The following is a 10,988-nucleotide window of genomic DNA, read 5'->3' as shown; positions in this document are numbered from 1 at the left end:
CTTCCCCAATTGGCCCACTCTCCGGGAAAATTTTGAAAAATGAAGGTCAAACCCTACAGGGGATCATCACATAAAGGCCAAAACGTGTGAAACTCCTGTTAGTCACCTCTTATGACAGGCAGGAATACCTCGGGCCTATTCTTACCCCCGGACCCGCAGGGGGCGAGGCCAGGAGAGTTACGGGAACAGGGATATATTGTAGGGACAGTTCGCACGTGCACAATTCAGAAAAGGTGGTGGTGGTGGGCGAAGGATCAAATGGCGCAGGCTGCGAAGCAGTCACAGAAATGAAGAATAATGTGTTGGGCGGTATGCTCAACAACAAGGTGGCCTGGCTGTTTCTTGACCACAGTTTGTCAGTGGTTATTTGAGCAGAGAGATAGTTTGTTGGTTGTCACGCCCACATAAAATGAATCACAGTGATTGCAGCTAAGCATGTACAGTGAGTCCAAAAAGTATTCGTCTAGCTGCACAAAGTCAGTGTAACATGAAAAGAAATGTATACAAAAATCTAAGGAGCCAGTCGTGTAAGAAGTACCTCGGTAAGTCATTTTTGTTGAAAAGCAAGGAAAGAAATACATCCAAATCGACAGCAAGGTTAACAAAATAGAAAATGTAATACAATAGCTAGTTCATAAAATATTTGTCCACCATCTGAACATATCAAAATTCTGCATGCAGTGATTAAACTATAATGCTGACCCACGGCGCACACTAGAGTCAACCATGTGTGACCACACTCTATCGCCTGTTGTGGTTCTGAACAGTGCCATTATAGTGCAATTAGCGCCATGGGCCGTAAGGGTAATGAGATGACGCTGATCGACAGGAAACTTATTCTGCTCATACATAATGAGTGTAAATCTTCTTACAAGATTGCTAATGTAGTCGGTAGACCTAGATCGACGGTTCAGTTGATAATAGTTCAATTTTGTGCTATAAAATCATCAAGAAACCATCCAAGTATCGGATGCCCTCACATTTTGACTGATGCAGTCTTGAGATTTATCATGTGGGAAATGAAGAAACCTACGATCAGCACTCCTAAATTGGCAGGGAAATTAGAGTCTAGGGGAAACAATGTATGTGCCAAAACAATCAGAAATACCTTCAAAACATATGGGTATCGCAGCCGGGTAGTGTGCAAGAAATTTTGGGTCACTGAACCGAATCAAAATAAACGTCTTCATTTTGCGATGGAATAGATTCAAAAAGGAAGACTTCTGGAATAGAGTAATATTTTCTGATGAGTGTAAATATAACATATTTGGGTCAGATGGCAGGCGAATGGTGTGGTGTAAGAATAATACAGAGATGGTGGCACGCAACCTTGTGCCAATGCTTCAACACAGTGGTGGTTGTGCGATTGTGTGGTGCTGTATGAGTGCAACAGGTGTTGGAAAATTACATTTCATAGCAGGTATAATGGATCACCATGTGTGTATCAACATTTTAATGGACAATCTGAATCCTAGTGCTGAAAAATTAGGTCTGCAAGGAAATTATATTTTTCAACAAGAGAATGGCCCAAAGAATATGGCTTCATAATCTGTTCATTGTAAGAATGAACCTGATGTAAACATTGCACTATGTATTCTTCCACGTTTGCTGGAACCTAATTGGATTTCTGTTTTACGTGTGACTGCAGCCAGGCTGTCTCGAGTACTGTTGAGTACGATAGTAAGGGTACGTTTTGTGGTGTACATTACGCATGCGTTGACTTAGCAATAATACATGACAACAGCTTTACCAGCACATTTAACTTGGGCAGCACTGGCCAGTCAGCTCGTACAATTACCCTGCAGTGACGTGGCCAGCTGCAGTTCATATATAAAAAACAAAAGAAGAAGAAGAAGAAGAAGAAGAAGAAGAAGACTAGCAGTGGAGCAATACAGCTTTGAATGTCATTTACTTTTTAAGCAGAAGGAAATTATACACCACAAATCTCTCACCGCAACATGTTATCGTTTTAGCTAACATACTATTATAATTAAAAACAAAAATGAGGAAAATTCCCAACTTAATCACAGGGTAATTTTTCTGCATCAGCTGTGTGTAATGTAAGAGAGTATTGAAGGATTTCACTGTATAGTTAAATATTGAAGCCACTGAAGGTATTACTGACTTCAGTCATCTGGTAATCTCTTAGGTCCTTCCTTATCCGAATTTGAGAAATAAATTTCAGTTCTGGAAGTATCCGTTGCTATGTTGATAACAAGCCTATCAACAACAGAATCCATGAAGCCAACCAGGTGCAACATGAGCCATTCTATATCGCACTAGCATTTGAGAATGACATCTGAAGAAGCTGCGTGCCCGAGTTCCAGTATGTCTAGCTTAACAGTCTTGTTACTTCTCGGGCCAAATCCTGCAGCTTGACTCCAAATCAGTTTTGTTGGGTTCATATTGTAATGGTACTGTACCAAATGTAAAAATGTGCCCGATGGTGTGAAAATGATTGTTTTTCATGTTTCTACAATACTTATCTACCTCTGTGGTATAAAGTGATGGACATAGCCCAGATAAATAGGATTTGATTTTTTATTTTTGCCCTAAATAATTAAATTATATTTTCTTAAGTTAAACAAGTTTTATGAACAGTCTTTCACAAAATATCTATAATTAAGAATTTGTATTAGAAATGGAAACAAGAATTTCACATCCAGTATGTGATTAGAAACAAGAAGTGCATTATTCATAAAAAATAATGATGAGTTTTATAATTATGAGATGCAGGTATTTCAAATCGAACAGGTAGTGGGGAGATCCAGTGCACGAATAACCGCATTTGGTTCCAGTATCTCTACTGACCACGTTACATGTTCAATGCCCATGTGGTATCAACTGCATTGTATACAACGCTGCGAAAACTTTAAAGCCAGTTATCTCTCTAAATTTATGAAAATCATTAAGAAGAGCCTATTTCTCAGCACTTATCAACTGTGTTCCACGTGCGTGTTTCATTATGGAACAGAAACCCATTTTCGTACTGCGCACTAAGAGGTGTCAAGCAGAGCACAACACTGCAGGGGCTGTGACTGTACACGATTTTTGAAATAAAAACTACATAGCTAAACCATGGTTTAGAAAAACATTAATTGCTGTTAATATATTTGAATATTTTAAAGTTTCATTTAACATAACTTAGATACCTTATTACTAACACATAAGTAGGACCAACTTCCAAGAGCATAAAACCAATGTATGTGTGCTACGCTTCTGACCAATCATCGAGTTGGTGTTTGTTTACATCAGGTTTACTCTTATGATCTCTTATGATAAACAGATTATAAATACAAGGCTGTGGCTCCTGTACAATACCTCAAAACAACTTAAGAGCCCTCCTCAGAGCCCAGACATTAATCCTATTGAACAACTTTGGAAAGTACTGGAAGATAGCATCAGCAGAAGACACATTTCTAACAAGAGAGACCTAGAAGAAGCATTTAAAGACAAATGGGACAAAATTCCAGCCTCTCTGATGGCGAACTTGGTCAAGTTGATGCCCAGATGACTAGAAGCAGTAGTATCTGCAAAGGGAAACCCCACTAAATATTAATTTTTGTAATTGAAATCTATTTTCATATTGTAAAGTTAAAAAAAATGAGTGGACAAATCCTTTTTCAAGTAGCCCTTGAATAAATTCTCCATTCTATCAAATTTGTTATTGCTATGGGTGTATTTATTTCCATGTCCATCAATAAAAATGACTTACCAAGGTTCGTTGCATAGGACTGGATGCTCACATTTTATGTTCCCTTCCTTTCATGTGACATGTACTTAGTTTTTTAAAAAATTACAAAAAGATGAATACTTTTTTGACTCACCGTAGATCACATAAGTGGCTTCGCAGGTAGCTCTGCCTCTGATGGGATAGGTGATGCTTGTGACCGGACTGGATTAAGTGGTGGTGGTGGTGGTGGTGGTGGTGGTGGTGGTGGTGCGAGGATGTATGGGACAGGTCTATTCTATTGCGTGGACCTCAGGGTCAAGTAACCACAAAGCAGAATTTGACAGGTTCAAAAATTTAAATGCGTTCTACATTCTATACATGACAAAGTTCATTAAGAAATTACTAATACTAACCACATAACATTTGTACCTTCATACATCAGGAGAATTATTCGTGTAATCTTTTAAACACAATGTCTCAAACATTGACTTTATTTCAAAAAATATATTTGGCTTACAAAATAAGGGTTTATCAGTTTAATCATACCAAGGAAAAATGGTCATACATTTGTCACAAGTGATAATACTGAGCTACAAAAATGTAATAAAATGCATTTCAAAATATTTCAATGTTGAGAAAAGATATCACATTATGTAAAAACATTAAAATATTGCACAAACTGTAATAACTCATTTTATGAGAATTAAAATACAAAATCCTACATTTCCAGAAATTCAGTCTCTTTCTTTGTAGCAAAGTTGTGTGTCCAGCATACATCGCAGCAACCTTTTATTTATTTATTTATTTTTTTGTGGAAACAAATCAACAGAGATCACATTCAATGGTGCAGTCCCTTTTATGGAGCATGTGAAACATTTTAAAAATGTAGCAGTTGTAAGGAATGTTTACTTTCTTCATTTGAAAGCTTACAGCTTCACTGCACAGTGCAACACCCAGTCACATGAGAAAGGGTAAAATCTTTTTCACTGAGTGTGCCCTGCATTGCCACTTCTAAGAATTCTAAATTGGCACAGACTGGCTTGTAATTTGATGTAAGTGCATAATGAGTTAACCACAGTACATATCTCCATGCCAACAGAAAAACTAAGTTTTGGAGGATTCTTCAGCTTTCAGAACAAAATTTCTTCCACAGAATTTTTTTCCTCTTTCTTTTCATTCGATAATAAGGCATTTAGTCATCAACAAACACAAACAAGATTGTAACCATCACTATACGTTTCCCAGCACTAACTCCAGGTCAACGAAATCATCTAAGTGTGTGTACTACTACACTTCAAGACAGCTATCAGCAAAATAGGTGACAAGAGTAGCTTTAAAAAGAGAAAAAGAAAATATTGACTGGTACAGATTGCTTCTTGGTCTCCAACTTTAGCTAGCATACCACACTATTTAAGATGCCAAACACTTCAATAAATAATACACATTCTAAACTCTTATTATGTGTAGCGTTTCAGCAAATGTCAACTTCACACATAACTTCTGTTCTTTTAGATGTAGACGCACTACATAGTGTTATCTGATAGCTAAAGTTGATTTACACCTTTCACTATTTGTATTCATACCGCGAGTTTCTACTGTTCTCTCTCTCTCTCTCTCTCACTCTCTCACGCTCTCACTCACACACACACACACACACACACACACACACACACAAGCATTCTAAATCCTTTAATTTCAGAATTTCTCCCTTTTTTGTTCAGCTTAAGTTCCTGAAGCTTGAGATTCAATGTTTTATTCTATGATGCTGAAACAAGAGATGTTAACGAACTAAAGCTTGCCTTTAATTTTACATATTACCAATTTCCACTTAAAATATCGGTTTTAGATTTTCCACAGTATCACATGGTACAGATGAAATCATAGCAGAATAATTAACTGTAGTCTTACAAATTGTTGCCATGTGAACTTGTTGGTGCTTCTGGAATGCTTGACACACACAGGGAAAATACTGCATTAAGAAGCTTCAGAACTGCAGTGACATGAACAAAGAAATCTTACAATGCACAAAATGTGAGTTTTTTTTCCAGTACCTCTGAAAAATGCTAAATTAACTGAAGGAACACAAAAGTTTGCACATGCTAGCACCAGCTCTAAGTATATAATATTTTTTTGTGGACTATGTCAGCACCAAGTATAAATGCATCAGTTTGGCATTATTCATGTTCAGTTTAATCCATTAATCATGCCTCATTAACCTGGAACAAATAAACATTAGCTGCTAATATTGTTCTTCAGGAAGAGCATAATACAAAGATATGTTTTTACAACCGACAACCACAAAGCATGAAACAAACTGTTGTCAAAGAACAGAAGATCTTACCCATGCATCACCCTCAGCTTCTGATCTAGTTAGGCTTCGCCCAGAATTTAACCGCTCAGCAAACTTTGCTGCCAAAGGATCACGGCCCATTGTGGCAATGGCTAGTACATTATCACCTTTCAGATAATATGCCACAAATGCTAAGTCTTGCAGGCTGCCTGTTATCATGACGTCTTCATATGAAGGAGCGTAGCCTAGGGAGGAAAAAGAAACACACTTACAAATATTGAGTAAGCAAGAAGGAAAGCTACATTTAGATTACATCTATGAAAGACAAAATGTGCCACCTCTCTTATTACAAAAACAGTATTTTCAAGTGAAAGACAACCTCTTTTTCCCATATATGACAATGAATCCATGAAGATACATGTACACCTTCAACACTTAATAATTAAGACTGTTTGCATTACTTAAGAACTATATGCCATGGCGTATCAGGCTGCAGCTGTTTTACAACCTAGACCATTGTCTTTATGCTGTTGAAAGTTAAATCAAAATTTATCAACTCCACTGAAGTGGAAGTTTAATACTTCAAATATGTTCTTGCACTTTAGAGGAAGCCCAGAAATGTTGTACGTCCTCCAAGTCTTTCACAGTGGTATGCCCAAATAAAATAATCAGATTTTTCGAACACACATCATTTCAAATGAAATACAAGCTTCTGACAGCTGTCCGCACTACCACCACTGGGATTACAACTACTGACTACAACAGTTGACACTATGTTTTACTTTTGTAGCAGATGAAAGGCCAAAGGGATAAATACAGAGGATTAAATGTCAGGTGGTCTGACAGAGTGATGTCACACATGAAATTGCACCTGCCACTTTTCTATACACATATGACATCTGTCTGTTATCACCCTGTGTCCAAAACTCACTACCTCGGTAGAGTGAGTTGTCATTTTTCCTCAGAGCATTTTTTTCATATCTTTATCCATGGTTCTCAATTCATGAATTATATTCACAGTTTTATGTAGCCATCAGTATGAGTACCCTGCAATGGAACAAATTGAGTGCTTGATTGATTGACTGATTGATTAACCGAGAGGGCTTATGGGAACAAATGATGAGGTCATCAGTCCCATGATTCCTAAGTTACTCACAGAAGAAAGAGTGTTTGCTAAAAGCAGACTGATCCAATCAGGGTACTCAAATTATAAAATAATGATGCTAAAACACACACAATACAAGGTGAGGCCAAATCTAAAAACTGGAAATAAGGGCAGTCTTTCCATGGGGGCAGTGGTCACAGGGTCCCAGACCGAGAAGACATGATGAGAAGTCCCAACCGCAAGCACCCTGCCCCTGTTCCCGGAGTAAAGCGAAACCTTTTATCTAGAAATAAAAACCACTTTCACGGAGGACACTGAGGACCAGTTCAACCATCCATGACTCATCTGCTAATATTAAATTTAAGGCATCTGGAAGACAATACTTAGCACCACAACGGAAGAAGGCCAGTTACAACTACTTACCAGCATAGCGCACGCCTTTGTTGTATAGCATTGTCCAGAAGAATGGTACTGTCTTCAGATGCTTGGCAGCACCAAGCATGTTGCGGGCAGCATGAGCACCGTGGTGTTGTGCAAGCTGCCAGTGGCCTATAGCAGCTTGTTCACCACCCAGGACTGGAGCCATTGCAATATCCCCACCGGCATACACACCGTCAACATTTGTCCGCAGGTACTGAAGCCAAACATAAAGATTGATTACCATCCTTAGTATATGTGGCACTTTGATTGCTGGCAGTAGCTAGCATCAGTGCCAATAACTAGTTGCAGCAGGAAAGTGATTGATGAAGGTTACCCACATTTTTAGTGTCATTTTGCACTGAATACTGGGGCATGCAAGCCAGACTTAGTTATATACTTAATTTGTGACATGTCCACAGCAGACTTTTGGAATTTCAGGTACTACTTTTTTCTTTTTGAAAGATGTCTTTTATTAATAAATATTAATAAGCAGTTTTGTTTGTTACATAAATACAGGTGTTTTCATTCTGAGGCCACTAGAATGTGATGAACTTAATACAATAAATCTAGATGCAGATTTTTTTTCTTTAACTGTCAGTATGGAAAACAAATTGCTGCCAAAAGGAAACCAACTGATGTATATCTGTCAGTTATTGTTCAATGCTGTATTGATGATGATGACGACGACGACGACGACAATTTCAGTTTATGGGGTGCTCAACGTCGCGGACATCAGGACCCGTACAAGTTCCAAATCTTTCCATTTCCAGTCTCAGCACTTCCCAGTCCCCAAGCAGAGACTATATTGAATAGAACGTTGTGTTGCACAGTTTGCAAATTTTGAGATGGCAGAGTTAAAGACCTTCACCTTGTAATCTGTGAAGAGCTTTCAGATTGCGCAAAAGAGAATGAAAACATTCCTTAAGAGAATCATAATAGGTAATAAGGCGGGAGTCTATGTTGAGACCAATGTTCAATCTTAACAGTGGGTCAAGAAGGGTTCTCCAAGACCAAAAGAATCTCATCAGGTCAAATGACAGAGGCATGCTCACAGTTTTCTTTCACTTTCAAAGATCATTTCACCATCAATTTGTGCCACAGTGACAAACTGTAAATACATGTTACTATTGGAACATGCTGTGACACCTGTGAGAAAATATAAGAAGGAAATGGCCTGAAATGTGGGAACACAATTCATGGCTCTTGCATCATGATAATGCACTCGCACATTCATACCTATTGGTACATGACTATTGCACAAAAAATGGAATCATTATGCTGCCTCATCCTCTGTACTCTCCAGATCTGGCCCCAGTGCACTTATTTTCAAAGTTGAAAACCCTGTTGAAAGAACGAAGATTTGCAATAATAGAAGAGAGAAAAGAAAATTCACAGATGCCGCTTCGGGCTATCTAGCAAGAGGCGTAACAAAACTGTTTTTGATTTTGTTCTGTTTTAGGACGCAAAAACAACTAGGGTCATACGCGTACATGTCAGAACTGTAGAACAAAAGACAAAGATAGAATTTAAAAACAAATACATGTTAATCCTAACCCGATGGATGAGAAGACAGCTAAAAACAGGGACGTGGAGAAATGTCTATAAATACGCCACAGAGAAATGGAGGTCCTGAACTAAAAATTGTCCTTCACCATACTGCTACGATGGATAAAAAGTAAAATACAGTTGAGAGCCTGCACATTGTTTGCTAAAATGGCCAATAAGTCACACGGCAACCACAAACAAGAATGTACGTGGTTAAAATAAGGCATTCTGTCAGGAAATGGTGCTTGGTTGAAAGCAATGTGCACAAAGTGGTGGAGGAATAGCTAAAAATGTGTTCAATAAGCAACCCGGCTAAAATGATTTACTCATAGTGAGAGGGCCAAAGGGAGGGTGGCCAAGCTGCTGGGAGAGACTTAACACAGAGCCTGTTCCCATGAAGGGTGGACCAGTGGTGGTGCCAAAGTGACACAATCTGCTGACAGATGGCAACACACAGAGATCATTGGAGAGAATGTAAAAACTAGCCAGCCGAGATATGAGTACTGCAGCCTTGGCAGCCGCATTAGTGGCCTCATTTCCTGTCAGACTGATGTTACAAGGAACCCACATAATTATCATGTAACTCCAGCAAGAGAGAACCTTCCTGGACCTGTTGCACTAAGGGATGGATGGTGTCCTGCACATGGAGACTTTGAAGGATGAGTCTGAGCAGATGACACAATTGAAAAGCCTGTGTTGCTGGACATTCTGCGTGGCCTCACACAGGGTGAAGAGCTCTGCCGTACATACTGAGCAGTGTTCCGGAAGCCAAGGTTGGTAACAATGACAAAGGCACTCCTGATACCATGGTCAGTCCAAGAACAATCAGTGAACACAAAAGTACTATCACCAAGTACTATGTGAAGATTGTGAAACTAGGCGATTGAGCGAGGCTGGAGCAGTGTCCTAAGGAATGAAGGCCAAGGTGAACACTACCCGCCACACAAAGCCAGGATGGTGAAGGGTTCACACCCATAGTGAAAGTGGCAGGTAGCGTGAATTTAAGCTGCCAGAGCAAGAGCTGAAAGTGAGCTCCAGGAGGCAGCAGAGAAAACGGACGTGCCTCATAGTGGCGATCAAAGGAGTCATTGAAGGAGGCGGCATAGAATGGGTGGCCACACGTGGCAGACAAACATCATGCTCATCTGTTGAGAAGGTCACGGTATTAGGACAATGGTAGTTCAGCAGCTTCTGTGTGCAGATTCTCAACTGGGCTGGTGTAAAAGGTGCCAGTGGCCAAATGGATGCCACAATCGTGGCTAGTATTGAGACAGCATAAGAGGAATGGACATGCAGATGCATAAACGAAACACCCATAGTCTAGTTTCGAACAGACAAGGGTCTGGTACAAATGGAGGAGTTTAGTGGGATATGATTCCCAGAAACTACCACTGAGGACACACAGGACATTGAGGGACCGCACACAGCGGGCTGCCAGGTAAGATGTGGGAGGACCAAGAAAGTTTCCTATCAAGCGTGAACCCCAGGAATGTTGTAGCTGCAACAAATGGAAGAGCAACGGGCCCAAGATGTAAAGAAGGTGAAAGAAACCAATTATGCCACCAGAAATTCATACAAACGGTTTTGTAAGTGGAAAAACAGAAGCCACCGTTGACACGCCATAAGTAAAGATGATCAAGACATCACTGAAGATGCACTCAATGAGAATAAAGTCCTTGGAGAACTGCAATAGATGGCAAAATTGTCAATGCAATGGGAGACGGAGATGACCAGCAGGAGATAGGCCATTATAGTGTTAATGGCAATAGCAAAGAGGACGACGCTCAGGACAGACCCCTGAGGCACACCGCTTACCGGGATAAAGGTGCCCGACAAGGCAGGACCAAAATGTACCTTGTAAACTAGGTCTTTTGAAAATTTGTGAAGGAAATGAGGCATGCAGCTACAGAAGCTCCATGAGTAGAGAGTATGGAGGATATCAGTCCTCCAGCAGC

General features: G+C 39.6%; 1 protein-coding gene across 11 annotated transcripts in view; it reads right to left on the bottom strand.

Annotated features, from left to right (window-relative positions):
- Window positions 1–4,148: 4,148 nt before the first annotated feature.
- LOC126284589 (apoptosis-inducing factor 3) overlaps window positions 4,149–10,988 on the bottom strand; it is a 75,107-nt gene continuing 68,267 nt past the window's right edge. For 6 of the 11 annotated variants that reach the window (XM_049983622.1, XM_049983623.1, XM_049983625.1 and 3 more), the window contains 2 exons: window positions 7,492–7,702; window positions 5,862–6,208 (listed from right to left, as the gene is read on the bottom strand). In XM_049983622.1, the coding sequence (XP_049839579.1) occupies window positions 5,994–6,208; window positions 7,492–7,702 (426 nt within the window). In that variant the 3' untranslated portion in view covers window positions 5,862–5,993. Of the gene's footprint in view, window positions 6,209–7,491; window positions 7,703–10,988 lie in introns of all 11 variants that reach the window. The other 5 variants (XM_049983621.1, XM_049983620.1, XM_049983630.1 and 2 more) reach the window with 1 other exon arrangement.

This window comes from Schistocerca gregaria, chromosome 8, assembly GCF_023897955.1.
Source record: "Schistocerca gregaria isolate iqSchGreg1 chromosome 8, iqSchGreg1.2, whole genome shotgun sequence".
Lineage (NCBI taxonomy): Eukaryota > Metazoa > Arthropoda > Insecta > Orthoptera > Acrididae > Schistocerca > Schistocerca gregaria.
The sequence above is the reverse complement of the archived record's forward strand: the minus strand, read 5'-3'. Positions and strand labels throughout refer to the sequence as shown.